Source organism: Mustela lutreola, chromosome 4 (assembly GCF_030435805.1).
Source record: "Mustela lutreola isolate mMusLut2 chromosome 4, mMusLut2.pri, whole genome shotgun sequence".
Lineage (NCBI taxonomy): Eukaryota > Metazoa > Chordata > Mammalia > Carnivora > Mustelidae > Mustela > Mustela lutreola.
In genome coordinates this window covers 179521157-179537037 of record NC_081293.1, presented here as the reverse complement: position 1 = coordinate 179537037, position 15881 = coordinate 179521157, and the positions used below count along the sequence as shown (strand labels likewise).

Here is a 15881-nt window from a genome sequence, read left to right as displayed (position 1 = left end):
GTCCTCCTGGGCTACAATTCTGGGGGATGGGGGGGGGGTCAGGCCTTTGGGGGGCCCTAGGTGGGGTGTCCCTCAGGCTGCTCTACTGCTCTGGTAGCTTCTGATGCCAGGGGTGGAAAGTCAAGAAAGCAAGATTGCTCTAGTGCCTGAAGGGCCCTGGGGAGCTCACTCTGCTCTGGAGAGGAGGAGGCTGGCTGCCAGGCCTCTCTGGAGGGGAGTCTGGGGGCTGGTCTTACCAAGCCAGTGCTGTAGAACCCCACTGGTTCACAGCCCTCCAAGCCAGGAGCCAGAGGGAACCCCGATGGCCACCCAAGTCCCCGTGCTGGGCCAATTAGAGCCATAGGGGTGCTGGTGGGCTTGCAGGATCCAGGTGTCTCCACAGATCTGGGCCAGCTCAGGCCATGTATATCCTGTTTCTCTCAGCCTGTCCTCCTCACTCTTTCTGGGGGCAGCACTTGGAAAGCTGCAGGGAGGCTGACATGGTTTCACAGCTGATCTGAGGCCCATCATGAGAACAGGAAGACAAAAGAGGTACCTGCTCAGGCAGGAAGGGGCTTGCAGGGGGCCAACCCCCCCGCCCCAACTCACCAAAAAGGCTTTGCTTTGCAGTAGCAGGTCACAGAGTGCCCAGAACTGGGCAAGAGGACAGTGAGCCCAGGGATCCTGAGTCCCCCCAGAACTGGCCATCTGGAGAGCAAGTGTGTTCAATCTGTGAGGGTGGTGGGGTTATGGACATTCAGGAAGGTATGTGCTATGAAGTGTGTAAACCTGGCGATTCACAGACCTGTACCCCTGGGGCTAATAATACTTATATGTTAATAAAAAAAATAAAAAATTATAAAAAAAAATTCTAAGTAACTACAAAAAGCAAAGCAAAGAGAAAGAACACATCCTTCACAGAGAGGCGGGGCGGCACCTGCCCCCACGCTCTGTTTCTCCCTCCCTCCAGCCCACCGCCTTGGGGGCCCGCTGCCCCTCTCCGGACCTCCTCTCAGCTCTCAGGAGGCTGGCCATTTTCTGACTTCTATCAGGCTTCTCGACTGTCCCCTCCCTCCCCCTCCCCCACAATGAGTGGCTCCGGGTGACAGGTGTACACGTCAGGGTCCTGGCAGGACACAGGCACCATCAAATGCAGGCAAATTCACAGAGGCGTGAACAGCGTCACAAAAGCCAGGAGGGGAGTGTCCAGGCACCCAAGGCCTAGCATCAAGGGAGAGCAATTATCAGCCTCTGAGGGACATCCTCCAGGACCTGTGACCATTGCAAGGTGAGGGGCACAGTCTGTTCCCTATCCCTGCCCCTGTCTCTTGTCCATGCCTCCCATTAGCCAAATCCCCCCAGAATCCAGAGGCCAAGGGAGGAACCGGGGGCTCGCAGGCTGAGAAAGTGAGCCTCTTTGCAGCAGGGAGGAAAGCGGAGGTTGGAAGGGGAGGGGTGGCAAGCAGAGAGAAACCCGGAAGAGAGGGATCCGATGGGGGAACAGGGGCACACCCTGGCGCCCACAGTCACCCCAGCCTTCTCCCCCGGGCGAAAGGCAAGCATCCCAGCTCCCCTCTGGGATGGGAGCACCTGCATGAACGGGTGAGCCAAAGAATGAATGACGAATTAGAGAACGGAAGAATGACAGAACGGGAAGAGGCTGGTTCCTACTGGCCACTGAGAACAAGGTAGGTCATTTTCCCTAGGATTTCACCTGGATTTCACCATCTAGACCTTGAAGGAATGTTTCCTAAGGAGCCACTTCGAGGCCTAGAAAGGACTCTGGGCTAGAGAAACAGAGGCCATGGCAAGGTCACAGGTGCCATTAGGCACGAAGGAGCCCTACAGCGTCCTGCTGGTGAGGCCTGGCTCCTCCCTCTCACTGGAAACACACTCATGGGGCTGCCCAGCCCCTACCCCCAACCCCTTCCCCCTACCTCCCTTACCACTCAACTCCCCACTCCTACCCCCAAAATTTCACCTCCTCCATCTGGGTCCCTCAGGGCTGGCATCAGGGCTCAGTTAGGTGTGGTTGCTGCAGGGGAGGGGAGGGACCGCAGGGTGGAGACCAAAGGACCGGTCACCTGATTACTGCTGTATTCACCCCTGCACAGCAGCTACCATGCTCCCCAGTGCAAACCTCCTGGTGGGAGGAGCCAAGCTTGGCCTTGGGACCTCGAATGTTCTCTGAGTACCCTGGGAGGTAGGGCTGGAGGCCACTGATGGGGTGAGGGAGACTCCCCTTCTGGAGGGGCCTGGCCCTGTGCTATGCAGGCGCACACTTGTATGTGTGCATTCTCTGTCCTAGACACACAACCTGCACCTCCTTCACTTGGGGTGGACGTTTGGTGAAGACTATTGTGTGGGTCCAAGGGTGCAGAGGCAGAGAGGTGGGGAGCCCCAAATCTCATAGGGTTGACCTCATGAAGGTTCAGTCTCTGGGGTCCAAGAACCAGTGCTGGGGTGGGGGGTGAGGGTTGGGGGGATTGCAGGGGGGCCTATGGCAGGACCCTTTCTGATAAGTCTCTCCTGGGGTCCTCAGCCATTATGTCCCCCACTTCTACCTTGGACTGGAGCTGGAAAGGCAGCGAATCCTGATACTGAGAGTCACCTGGGATGAGGGACGAGGGGCCTGGGATGGGGGTCCAAGGGCAGAACACTCCTCATTATGCTTCAGCTTTGCCCTGCCCCAGACAGGAGCTGAATTCTGACCTCCAAAGCCCTAGGTTTGGGTCCCCACAGATGTGTGAGTGGGGACGGAGAGCCCTAGCCCCAGTGAGTGAGCCGATCCCTGGTGTGAGGGTGACCCTGGTCTTCACCTTGTTCTGCGTTCCATGTGTTCTCTGATCCCAAGTCTATTCCCAGAGATTTCCAGATGTGCTGACAGGCATGCTTTGCTCTCTCAGCAGGGCTGCTGGGTGAACCAGAAAGGCAGCAGCCTTCAGCAACTGTCTGCTGCTCGCACTTCCTCGCAGTCAGATCCCCCACTCCAGGTGTCCTCCCCGGGTCTGCCCTCCAGCCTGGGCCTGCTCAGGCTTTGGATTTTAGGATACTCTAGGGAAAGGGCAGAGCCCTGCCCTCACAGCCTGTTCGTTCCTGGGAATAGAAGGGAATGTGGACCAGCTCAAGGGTTAGACTGGGGTGTATTCAAGGTCCAAGAAGGAACAGCGAGGGCAGTTTCCAGGGGAGCCTGACCACAGGGCTACCAATGGGCTGCGCCCAGACCCTAGAACACATGTTTCCTGGGCCTGAACATCTGACTCATAAAATCGGAGTTGATCCCAACGCCTGTGCAGCCCCCACCAAGTGCTCTGTCAAAGCTGCAGCCTCTGTATTGCTCACTAGGGCCACCGTGTGGCCATCTCAGTGCCTCAAGTCCTCCTGCAGGCGGCATCCCTTGTCCAAGGCTATCCCTCCCTAGGTAACTTTCCTGCCCACACACTCTGCCCAGGACCTCTCCTGGGGACAGCTTACCTGGATAGAACAGGAGGATAGTATAGCAAGCTGTCTATGGCTTAGCCTAGAGCAACCACTAAGAAAATAACTTAAAAATAGTAAGGGGCGCCTGGGTGGCTCAGTCAGTTAAGTATCTGACTTCAGCTCAGGTCAAGATCTCAGGGTCCTGAGACCAAGCCCCATGTCTGGCTCCCTGCTCAGTGGGGAGTCTGTTTGTCCCTCTTCATCCCTCTGCCTTTCCCTTTCTCTCTTTGCCCCTCCCCCTGCTTGGTCTCTCTCTCTCTCTCCCTCTCTCTCTCTCCAAATAAATAATTAAAATCTTTTTAAAAAACAATTAAAAAAAATCATTCAAGGAGGTATTTAAATTTTATACTAGAAAATATTCACCATGTAAAAGAAAGCAGTCTGGGAGAAATAGAGGAACAAAAAAGACATGATAATTAGAACACTAGTAAAATGGCAAATACAACTATAATAATAATATGAATGGATTAAACAATCTAATCAAAAGGCAGAGATCACCAGACCAAATTAAAAAACAAGATCCAGGGGCGCCTGGGTGGCTCAGTGGGTTAAAGCCTCTGCCTTTGGCTCAGGTCATGATCCTGGGGTCCTGGGATGGAGCCCTGCATCAGGCTCTCTGCTCAGCAGGGAGCCTGCTTCCTTATCTCTCTCTGCCTGCTTCTCTGCCTACTTGCGATCTCTGTCTGTTAAATGAATAAATAAATAAAATCTTTAAAAAATTAAAAAAAAACAAGATCCAACAATATGCTGTCTATAGGAGACACATTTTAGATTTAATAATGTACAAATAGATGTAAAGGAAAAGATATGTCATGCAAACAGTGACCATAAGGAAACTGGAGAAGCTATACTAATATCAGATCCCATCCATTTTTTTAAATGTGTAGAGAACAAAATTGAATTTATGTTTAATATAGATAATAAATGTGAATTTAAATTATCTAGTGGATTTCTAATATATGTATCATCTTTTTTTTCAATTGAAAGAGAATAATTGGAACACAATATTGTATTAGGTTCAGGCATAAAACATGGTGATTCTATGTTAATTTGTATTATGAGATGGTCACCACAATAAGTCTAATGACCATCTGTCACTGTACCAAGTTGTTACAATATTATTGACTACACTTGGCTGTGTTATACCAGACATATATTATTTGTTTCAGAAGTACATTTTATAATGATAAAAGTGTAATCCATCTAAGAGGTGACAATTATAAATATACATACACCTAACGACAGATCTATATCTCACACTGTATGCAAAACTTAACTCATGGATCAAAGACTTATATATGTAAGAGCTAATATTACAAAAGTCTCATAAGAAAACAGAGGGATGAATCTTCCTAACTTTGGATTAGGCAATGGTTCCCAAACTATGACACCTAAAGTGTGCTACAAAAGAAAAAAAAAAGATAAATTGGACTTCATCAAAACTGAAAACTTTGGTGTGTAAAGGATACTCTCAAAAAAGAGAACCCGGGGTACCTGGGTGGCTCAGTGGGTTAAAGCCTCTGCCTTCAGCTCACATCATGATCCCAGGGTCCTGGGATCAAGCCCCACATCAGGCTCTCTGCTCAGCAGGGAGCCTGCTTCCCCCACCTCCCTGCCTGTCTCTCTGCCTACTTGTGATATCTCTCTCTCTCTCTCTCTCTCTGTGTGTGTGTGTGTGTTAAATAAATAAATAAATAATAAAAGCTTTAAAAAAAAAAAAAAAGAGAACCCACAAAGTGGAAGAAAATACTGGCTAGCCATATACCTGATAAGTGACTCCTATCTATAATATATAAAGAACACTTAGAACTAAATAATAAAAAGACAACTCAATTAAACCTGGGAAAGGGATTCGAGTAGCTGTTTCTCCAGAGACATCATATAAATGACTAACGACCACGTGAAAAGATGCCCCACATCATGAGTCATTAGGAAAATGCAAATCAAAACCACAATGAGATATCGCTCTACACCCACTAGGATGGAAACAATAAAAAAGTCAGATCGTAATGAGTGTTGTAGAGGATGTGAAGAAATTGGAAGCCTCATCTATTGCTGGTGGAAAGGTAAAACGGAGCAGCCACTTAGGAAAACAGTTTGGCAGTTCCTCGAAAGGTTAAAGACAGAGTTATCACACGATGCAACAATCCCAGTCCTTGGCATACACCCAAGATAAATGAATGCGATTGTCCGCACAAAAACTTGCACATGAATATTCATAGCAGCGTTATTCATAATAGCCCCAAAGTGGAAACAACCCAAATGTCTATCAGCGGATGAGTGGATAACTAAAATACGGTGTATACCTATGATGAAATACCATGTGGCAGATCAAAGGGATGAGGTATTGATAAATGACACCGAGGATCCATGAAAACAAGCTCCGTGAAAGAAGTCAGACACCAAGGACCACATATTGTATAATTTACTTAGGGGACGTGTCCAGAATAGGCAAATGAATCTACAGAGAGAAAGTGTAGAGTCGCGTGGGTGGCTCAGTGAAGTGTCGCCTTCAGCTCAGGTCATGATCCTCAAGTCCTGGGATAGAGTCCTGAGTAGGGCTGACTGCTCAGCGGGGAGCCTGCTTCTCCCTCTCCCTCCCCCTCTGCCCCTTCCCCTGCTCATGTGCACTCTCCCTCTCAAAAATAAATAAATGAATAAAATCTTTTTTTAAAAAAGTGTAAAAGTGCCCAGAGCTGGGGGAAGGGGGTTGGTGGGAAACAGGGGGTGACTGTGAAAGAGTAGAGGGATTCTTCTGAAATGTTCTACAGCTGATTGTGCTAATGGGTGCACCGCTCTGTGAAAGTATCTCTGTGAATATATCTCTTTGTCCGGGTTTATATACACTTTCGGGCGGCCAAGAGCCGCCCCGCTGCTGTCACACGTGATCACAGCACTTTCAGCTTCACTCAGGAGGTGCTCAGCTAGCAAATCGTTGGCCAAGTTTTCATTCACCCCTTTCTGATAACCTACAAATTGAGTTTTCCTGTAGTCTTTATCATCATACACCTGGCGCCCCGGGACTGGGGGGAAAGGGGGACAGGCTCACACCTGGCACCTGGGTGGGAAGTTGGGGCAGGCAGCCCAGGAAGGTCACCGCCCGCCATCTTGTGAGCTCTGAACGGTACCCTATAAATGGGTTAATCTATGATATGTGAATTATATCTCAATAAAGCTGTTACTGGGGGAAAAAAAAGGGAACCCAAGGTTACTACTGGGTGCCAGGACATCTGGTGTCTCAAGATGGGCCAGCTGTGGTTTTTGATCCACTGGCCTCTCCCCCTTGTCATCTGATCCCTCCCTTTGTGCTACACGGAAGGAGGAGCGGCTCTTCTCCTTCCCTTGGTCCCTGTCCTAGGTCTGGTGTTTCTCTAAAACTGAGGGCTGGGGTTGGGTGAGACCAGTTGCTTGACTAGAGCCCCTTTGGCCAGTCTTGGCCCAAACTCCAGTGAGACAGTATCTCCTCTGGCCAGCCCATGAGAGAGCCCATGGGCCTCTCAGAGCCCGACTGGCAAGGGGTTCAGAGCTAACCCTAAACAGAGGGCCCTGGGCAAGTGCGGGCAGTGCCCCCCACTCACCAACCTCCATCTGGCTCCTCAGAGCCACAGGTGAGTTGGGTCAGTTCTGAGGGAGGTTGTTAATGATAGGCCTTGCCTTTGTTTGGGAATCTGAATTCTAGGGCCCTGATCCAGGACCACAGGATAGGGTCCAAAGGTACTTCTGACACTCAGTACCCTCAACCCAATCCTTGGATTTTATAATGGCAAGAGAGATCCCTGTGTGTGTCTACCCACTGCTACTTGCTGAGCAATCCCCCTGCCCGAGGGGTGCTCCCAGCTCTCCGTGCAAGGGAGAGTATGCCTAAATCATGTAATTGCATGGATTCCCACTGCTGCGGAAGAACCGACCAGAAGCAGAAGTTCCCTGGGTGCAGGAGTCACAGGTGGGAGAGAGGAGCCAGCAGACATCTCTGCAGTGGTTAGGCATCAGAGCTGGGGGCAGGGAGGGGGGGCGGGGAGCCAGTTCCACCACTCTCCAACGGAATGAGCTTGCTTAGGCTGTAAACTCCACAAGCCTCAGTTTCCTTGCCTGTCAAGGCTGTGAGGGATGGAAGAAGAGAAAGAGAGGTGGGTTAGGGAGAGGCAAGGATTGCCGGCAGGAAGTTACACTGCTGTATCTCCACCTCCCTTCCCCTACCCTCTTAGCTTCTCCAAGCCCTCATGGGACCCCCAGGGGTCAGTCCTTTAGAAAAGAAAGTCACAAAAGAGATTGGAGAAGCCCTAGGTGGGAATAGGCACAAAAATGATGGGCAAGTTCCGCTCCCAGCTGGAGAAGTTCAAGGCTTGGCAGTCCCTGTGTGGGCGCCTGGAAACTTTCTGCCCACCCCCTAGGTCCTTGCTTTGCCGCAGGGTTCAGATACGCAATTACATGGCATCAGTCTCTCTGCGCCAAAAGCCAAACAAAAAATGCACACACGCTCCTAAAACCCCAGCAGGTTCAGTCCAAGAAGGAAGTATTCCAACTGTATTGTTCCAGTGTTGTTCAAGTGTGTGGACTGGCATTCTGTACGGAGCAGACATGCCACAGCGTGGGAAATCAGGAGGTGCCTAGAAAATCAGGAGGTGCACCTTTGCAGGCACCTTAAGGACAGGCAAAGGATGACCTTCCCGGAGGGCAACTGGTGGGCTACTTACCCTGAACATGGGGAACGGGTAGCCAGGCTGCGGGGAAACAGTTGTGGGATTGGAATCTCAGATCTATGACCAACAACACATTCCCCTACCTGCTATCGCAGCTCAGCTGGTCAGCCAGGGGTGACCTTTAACTTGGCGGGGAACGTGATGTTGTGAGTGGGGAGGGAGGGTTCTGGGGGAATGGCGAGGCTGAGACAGGAGCCACTGAGATTGCTGATTCCAGGGCAAGCTGGAGAGGATGGTCGGAGTAGGCTTGGGGGCATGAGATCCCGCACAGCCAGTTGCAAAATGCCTTCGCCAGACAAAGTCACATGGTGTAGGCATGCTCGCCTGTGGTTGTGTGACCCAGATGAAGCGTGCGGAAGAACAGACCGTTAACATTGGTCACGGGGTGGGAGGAGCTGGGCAAGAAAAGGAGCCGGAAGAGACATAATGATGTGTTTTGTCTGCATACCTTTGTAGTATCTCCCTGCATTTGTTATAACCGCTGTGATTTGAAAGATAGCAAAGTAGAAAAAAGTAATCATTTACTAGTCCTTTCTGTCCCTCCCTCCTCGCAAAGACCTTTTGCTTCCAGCCAGCAAATCCCAAGAGAAAAATCAACCTGCTACTCTTGGCAGTACAGCCTGAAGCAGGTAAGGTCCGGGAGGTAACTTACGTTGGGGTCTTCTGTGTGCCAGGCGCCACACTCTGTCAGGCACACATCCTCATGGAACTTTCTTCACCTGCCGTAGGGTTAGTACTTCATTTTACAGGTGAAAGATTTCAGCTTAGGGAGACGGAGTAGCTTTAGTGAAATAAGTAGTAAGATTCGCCTATTGGCAGAAGACCCAGGAGAAAACAGAATTCCCGTCGAAAGGGTTTAGCTCAGGAGAACTTATTTTTTTAGATTTTATTTATTTTATTTTATTTTTTTTTTAAGATTTTATTTATTTATTTGACAGAGAGAAATCACAAGTAGGTAGAGAGGCAGGCAGAGAGAGAGAGGAGGAAGCAGGCTCCCTGCCGAGCAGAGAGCCCGATGCGGGACTCGATCCCAGGACCCTGAGATCATGACCTGAGCCGAAGGCAGCGGCTTAACCACTGAGCCACCCAGGTGCCCCTAGATTTTATTTATTTATTTGAGAGAGAGAGCACGTGCCCAAGGTGTGGGTAGGACAAAGGGAGAGGGAGAAGCAGACTCCCTGCTGAACAGGGAGCCCGATGCAGGGCTCAATCCCAGGACCCTGAGATCATGACCTGAACTGAAGGCAGGTGCTTAATGACTGAGGTACCCAGGTGCCCCTAGTTCAGGAGAACTTAAAGAAGGGGACTATTTACAGACCTGCAGACTCAGCGGTAAGAGAATCCACAAAGGATGATGAACACCAGGGCTAAAAATAGCAGGAAGCCAGCATCACCCCTGGGAGGCAAAGAGAACAAGGGGAAGGAATAGTGTTATCACGGGAGCCCAGGTGAGCAGAAGGAGGGAAGAAATATCCTCAACCACTCTCCTCGCCTGCCTTCCTGCCTCTCATTGGCTGACCCAAGAGGAAGCGGGAGGGGAGGCTACAGTCTGTAGGGGCTGAGAGTGGGAAGAATGAATGGGAATGGGGAGACCAACAGTGCAGACCGTTGAATGTGGAGTTGGAGTTGAACTCAGAACTCACCAACTCCAAACCCTGGAGTCCTTCTGCTGCCCACATAGCCCCCTGCTTCCCACACACCAGTCTGTATGTCGGGCCATGCTGCCGAGTTAAGGACCCAAGCCTGAGTCTTTCCTGCATTCTCCAGCCAGAATACCCAGAATTCTAAAGAACGGACCGGGTGTTGGTCAGGTTAGCAGCATCTGGCAGAGAAACGAGAGCTGTGTATTCCAAGCCTGACACTCGTGTGCACTTATGATCCCCCGCTCACACTCCGCCTCTGCCAGAAGCCTCCTCCCCCCTTCCGTTGGCCTGCATGGGGCATTCCATGAAGAATGATGTTTCGTTTATTGCTATATCCCTGTATCTGGCTTGATGCCTGGCACAAAAGAGACTCACAGTGATCAGTCATGGTAGAACTCAGATGCCTCTTCAAATACCCTTTCCTTGTGGCCTTAGAGTTTTCCAGAAGCTTCTCTACCTTCTATTACAGATAAAGAATGTGCTCTTTCTAGCCACTGATTCACTTGCGCTTCACAAAACACTTCCTAGGTAGGGGGTGCCCTTAGAGCAACAAGTCATGGCTAAGAAGAATGAGCCACTGGAAGTTAAATGACTTGCCTGAGGTCACCAGGAAAAAGTCTGGCAGCTCTCACCGGCACATGCTCTTAGCCTCTGCTCCACCCAGTATCCCAGGGGACCTGTCTTATAGCAGGCACCATTTCCTTTAACCCTGGTGGGACTTCCTGGTTTCTTCTCTGGCCTGCTGGCCCTCGCTTTCCTCTGCCCCCATGAGCCTAGCTCCAGGCCTGCAGAGGCCCCTCTCAGCAGGGGCTCACGGTCGCTCCTCCCCCTGCTGCCAACTGCTCAGGCCTTTTTAGGGATCCCTACTCCTGGGAGAGATGCTGCCCTCTCTTAAGGTGCATGGAGAGTGGGCTGGGAGGGGAGGGGGAACTTTAGCCCCTGCCTGGGCTTGGGGGAAGGGTGCCTTCTGACTTGCTGGCCTTTACAGTGGGTAAGGAGACTGCTTTGGCAGGATTCATGGCTCCGCCCTCAATGTCCCTTTGCTGTGAGCTCCGAGGCCATCCCCACCTCCCCCTGCTTCCCAGCTGCACTGAGGAGTTCGTGGCCAGCTTTCCTCACTTCCTCCCTTTGGCCCCCTCTGCCTGCTGAGCCCAGGGCCCAGCCCCGCTCCCAGCCCCGCTCCCAGTCCCGGCACCTCCGCCCCGAGGTCTGAGTTTGGGAACTGGAAAATGGGCAGAGACCAGCCAGCAAAGGGAGGCCTTAGCATTTGGGGCCAAGCCTGGGGTTGCGGGTATGGCTGGGGTGGTGACTGGAGTCCAGGAAGGAAATGCATAGGTGGACAAAGGAGGAAGAAAGCGGAGACCTTGATCTCAGGAACCTGGAGCAGCCCCTTGGGTACAATTTGTTATTTACTGAGCCCTTAGTGTGTGCCAACCACTGCCCTATCTGTATACTCTCATCGCCAGTCTATAAAGTAGGTATCAGAATCCCCAGTTTGCAAACAAACTGAAGCACAGTTTGAGGTCTGCCTGAGGACACGGGGAGTCGGCTAAATAGGGTTTTAAACCCAGCCCCATCCTTTTCTCCTGTAAGCAAGGAAGAAGCTGAACTGGGAACCCTAGGGCACATGGAGTGACCCCACGAGCGTGGGGGAGCAGGAAAACCAGCTGTCCTAGGGTCTCAGAGTGATAAATTTGTGGTTACTGTCAAAGTCCCCACGAGGGACCATATGTGGGAGATGGTCCCAGCTTCCTGCCGGGCTCAGGAGGCTCTCTAGCCGCTGCCCCTCTGGCACGGGGCTGGGGTCAGGGCAGAGCTGGGGTCCAGGGCTCTAAGAGTCTATCAGGGAGGCAGACGCCGGCAGGCAGGATGACAGACTCCAGAAGCCCTCCCTGAACAAAGACTGGGTGGGAGGCGGCCTGGTGTGTCCCCACCCCGCCTCCCCCGGCGACTGCTGAGCCGCGACCACAGACAGCGAGGCAGAGCGAGCATGGCGGGGCCCAGGGCCGCCCTGCTGCCCCTCGTCCTGCAGCTCACCAGCCTGGCCCAGGTCTCGGTGACCGGAGGAGGTAAGTCCGGGCGCCGAAGCCTCGGGGCGGGGGCGGTCCAGGGACCCCGTTTCTCACTCAGCGCAGCCCGAGGGAAGGAGCTGGGGCCAGGCTGCCTCTCCCGACCCCCGCCGCGGGGTGCGAGCGCCTCCGGGGCCAGTCTCGGTCCTCCCCATCGGTGGAGGAGCCCGCGTGGAGGCGCGCACGGAGGCTGAGGCCCGGGGCCCAGGAAACAGACAGGGGGCTTCCTGCACTGCCTCGGGAGGCATTTCTGCAGGCAGCAGTGGGGGAGAGGCTGTCCTGGAATCCGGGAGTCTGAAGTTAATTATTTGTCTTGAGAAGGGGGGCGGGGAAGGAGGCCCGCCATGGGAGCTGACTTGGAATTTGTGTCTGGCCTTCTCCTGGAGGGTGGGGGGTGCAGGCAGGAATTGAGGGGTCAGTGCAAGCACTTGGCAGCCGGCTGGGGAGAGGGGAGCCGAGGACAGTTCCACGGGGAGCAATCAGACTCTGTGAAACGAGCCGGAGCGCTTTCTGCTGGTCTCTCCCAGGCAAAGGACTGGCCCTATCTTCCCTGAGGGTCCCAAAGGACCCCCACCCTCTCTCTGACTCCCTTATTGTGCCTGCTGAAGTAGACCTGGAGGCGTGGCCTAAGAGGAGGGACCGTGGGCGTGGGGGTGTCAAGCAGGGACGGAGGGTTTAAGATGCTGAGCCCTCATCCTCAGGGGCCCTGCGGAGGGCGGGGAAGAGCGCCACCTACAGGAGCCCTACAGAGGTCCAGGTGACAAGATCCCCCGCTAGAGAGGGGATGGGAATGTGCACAAGAGGCTTAAGGGCTGGCATTTGTTGGGGTGTTAGCACCTGGATGTGGGGAGTAGCAGGCCAGCCTGAAAAGAATGAGTGGCGTTTGCAAAAGCTCACATTTGGAGTTGGCGGTGGGACCTTCAGATGTGCGACATAGAGAAGTGGTGCCAGAGACCAGCAGGTGGGGGCAGGGAGGAGGGCTCTGACTTCAGCCTCCTGAGTGCAGAAAGAGGAGAGAAGAGTGGGGAGTGGGCTGGGGACAACTGGATGAGACCAAAGGTCGATGGGCTGGGGGGACACCAAAGAGGAAAACTGAGCCCCAGATATCAGAGCCCGTGGGCATGGCAGGAACCAAGCCAAGGAACTCGGGCCAAAGCAGGTTTGGAAGAAAGAAGACAATTTAGGGTTCAAATGAGGCTCTCCAATCCTCCCTTGGGAGAGTGGGGGTGGGAAATGGGTGACACAGTCCCCTGCCTCACAGGACTAGTGTCTACTAGAAACCCCTTTAGCTACCCCAGACCTGGCCTCATAATTGCTACCTCTGTGGGGAAGACCCTCCCCTCTCCTTCCTCCTCCAGACCGTCCACTGCCCACCCCAGCCCGGAGGAGGCATCTGGTCTATGCGATGTCTGTGGACTCAGTTTATACCCCCCCCCCACAGTTTTTACTTTCTTGACTGCTGGGGAGGGATTCAAGTGGGGTGGAAATGGCTGTCCAACTCCAGGCCCAAACTCAGGGGTGTGGAGCAGAGGGAACAGCCGCCCCTCCCTGTGCACAGGCTCCTTCTCTGGAAGGTGAGTGGGCAGGCGGACGGGTTGGGGTTCAGGCTGCCCCACCCCCGCCCCTGCAGGGTTTGGAAAACAGGACCCAGGAAGCCTTGGCAGCTCCTCACCTACAGGCCCACCTTGGATTCTTGTCCCCTTCAGGTGGGGTCATCCTCAGGGAGCCCCCTCAGCTTGCGGACATCCACGACTCCGGGCAGCAGGAGCCAGCCCACCCCTCAGCCCCTGCTGGGGCTCCCCAGGAGCAGGGGCGCCCCCTGGAGGAACGGCTGGGAAGGCTGGAGGCCCAAATGGTAGCACTCAGAGAGCAGGTAGCCAGGGAGGCGGGGCGGGTATGTGCGGGCTAGGGCAAGGCGGTGGGCCTTAAAGGAAAGAAGGGTTGCGCCTTGGGGCGCGCGGGGGGGGGTGGGGGTGGGAACAGTAAAATAGAGTTTGGTTTTAAATGCACGTGGAGAAGTTCTTATAGGAACAGTTCTTAATACTTAACTCTTTCCTACAAAGGAAGAACCCCCAGAGTACTGATTCATCAATTTAGATGGAGCACGTACTGCACATATTATATATAATCAGAAAAGATTTTGGATGGGTAAAGGTCTTCAATTGTTGAGGGGAGGGATTGGGTCCACTTCTGTCCAAAGGAGAGGTCTGGGGAGCCCACCCCCCGAACCTGTCCAGACTCCAGATCTTGAGAACCGTGGTTAAGCCTGTCTGGAGGGGACCCACTCGCCTCTGCCCTGGAAGCGTCAGATTTCCTTCTCCCCCTGGTCTGGCTCCACGAGCCACAAATCTGCGGGGCATGTCAGATGGTGCAGAGCTGAGCCAGCACCTCCTGCTTTCCCCTCCGCCTCTTTCCCCCAGAACAAGGAGCTGGAGGCCAGGGTGAGGCAGCTGGAGTCTTGTGAATGCCATCCGGCTTCTGCTCAGTGCTGGGGACTGGGGCAGGCCTGGCCTGACGGTGCTCGCTGGGAGCCTGAGCCCTGCACAGCCTGTGTCTGCCGGGAGGGGGCTGCCCCATTGCCGTGGTGAGTGCTGTCCTGTCTCCCCGCCAGGCCCCCCTGGGCGCCTGGGGATGGCCCTGAGCGCCTGAGTGATGGCACCATCTCCTCCCCAGGCTGCAGCCACAATGGCCAGGCCTATCGCAATGGCGAGACCTTCTCCCCAGACACCTGCACCACCTGCCACTGCCTGGTGAGTTCCCAGGACCCACGTGGGTATCCAGGTATGGGTGTCCCAGACCTGTCCCCCTCATCTGCCTCGTGTAAGCTACCTCTGACTATATAGACTGGTGCACAAGGTGAGCAGTGCTGTCTGCCCACCCCTCCCCCAAAGCCTCGCCACTAGTGGCTCCAGATGATTCCAACTAGCTCTATTTTCTGGGGCTCAACTTCCCCCAGGTACATGGTGGGGGTCCCCCAGCCCCTCTGATTGGGGCCCAAATGATAGCACTCAGAGGGCGTGGCATGGAGGGTGGAGGGGCTGGAGCTGCTTGTCTTCCTACATCGCCCCCTCACCTGTGGACCCTCCCTAACCCTGCTCATCTATCTGTCCCCCTCATCAACCCTCCTCGTCTCCATCCACATCTACCTTCTTCCAGCCTTTCCTTCCTCACTTCTCCATTTAGGAAGCTCTCAGGTTCCTTCCTATGATCTCTCCGTTCTGGGAACTTGTGGCACCTGGAAGAGATGGTTTCTGGGGCTCAGGAGTAGCAGGAGAAGATGGGTGTGGGGGTAGGATGTCTCTTTTCTGACCTCAGCCCAAGGGTAGCCCACGTACCTTGAGCTGCTTTGGCCTCTTGTTCCTCCACTGTATCGTGGTCCAGGGTGAGTTTTGGGTTCCGGAAGCTGGGTCCTCAGGGTTCTGAGGCCCGTGCGGCCCCCCTGTTGGCTTCCTCACAGGAAGGAGCCATAACCTGTGCCCAGAAGCCGTGCCCAAGGGGACCCTGCCCAGAGCCAGGAGCGTGCTGTCCGGACTGTGAGCCAGGTCAGCCTCCCTCCAGCCCTGGCCCCACCTCCTGCACTCATTCTGGCCCCCAGGGCCATGGTGTGCCACCCACCACGTGCCCAGAGGGCACCTGCCCACTCACTCTGGCAGTCCGGGGAATTCAGAAGGGAAGCACAGCCAGCAAATGCATGCTCTGGCCTGGGGCAGAGCCAGAGCCTCTGTCTGATTTTTTTCCTGCCCTCAGAGGGCTTCTGACCGAATTGAGAAGATAAACTGAAAGTTAATGTAACACAAGATTTAAGATCCAATGACCAGATTAAAAGAACTGCAGGAGGGAAGCGTGTGGGTATCTGCCAGAGCAGATGGCAGGAAGGCAGGGGGAGCCACTCAAGACTGTGTCATGGCGGGTCACCTGAGCCACATCTTCAAGAGAATGTGAGATTTCACCAGCAGGAGACAGTTATCTGTGGCCCTTTCGGCACAAGAACAGGGTGAGGAGAGATGTGT

The 15881-nt window shown here is 53.7% G+C and overlaps 1 protein-coding gene and 1 long non-coding RNA gene across 2 annotated transcripts in view; one reads left to right on the top strand and one right to left on the bottom strand.

Annotated features, from left to right (window-relative positions):
- Window positions 1–7469: 7469 nt before the first annotated feature.
- LOC131829740 (uncharacterized) lies at window positions 7470–12104 on the bottom strand. Its single transcript, XR_009352973.1, has 4 exons — window positions 11840–12104; window positions 9478–9555; window positions 8812–8968; window positions 7470–7557 (listed from the first exon to the last, which is right to left on the bottom strand). It is a non-coding gene; the product is annotated as an uncharacterized LOC131829740 (long non-coding RNA).
- Window positions 11759–15881, top strand: part of KCP (kielin cysteine rich BMP regulator) — a 24441-nt gene continuing 20318 nt past the window's right edge. Inside the window, 6 exon segments of the mRNA XM_059171808.1 lie at window positions 11759–11871; window positions 13578–13744; window positions 14292–14437; window positions 14439–14455; window positions 14545–14621; window positions 15329–15413. Coding sequence (XP_059027791.1) covers window positions 11793–11871; window positions 13578–13744; window positions 14292–14437; window positions 14439–14455; window positions 14545–14621; window positions 15329–15413 — 571 coding nt within the window. The 5' untranslated portion in view covers window positions 11759–11792.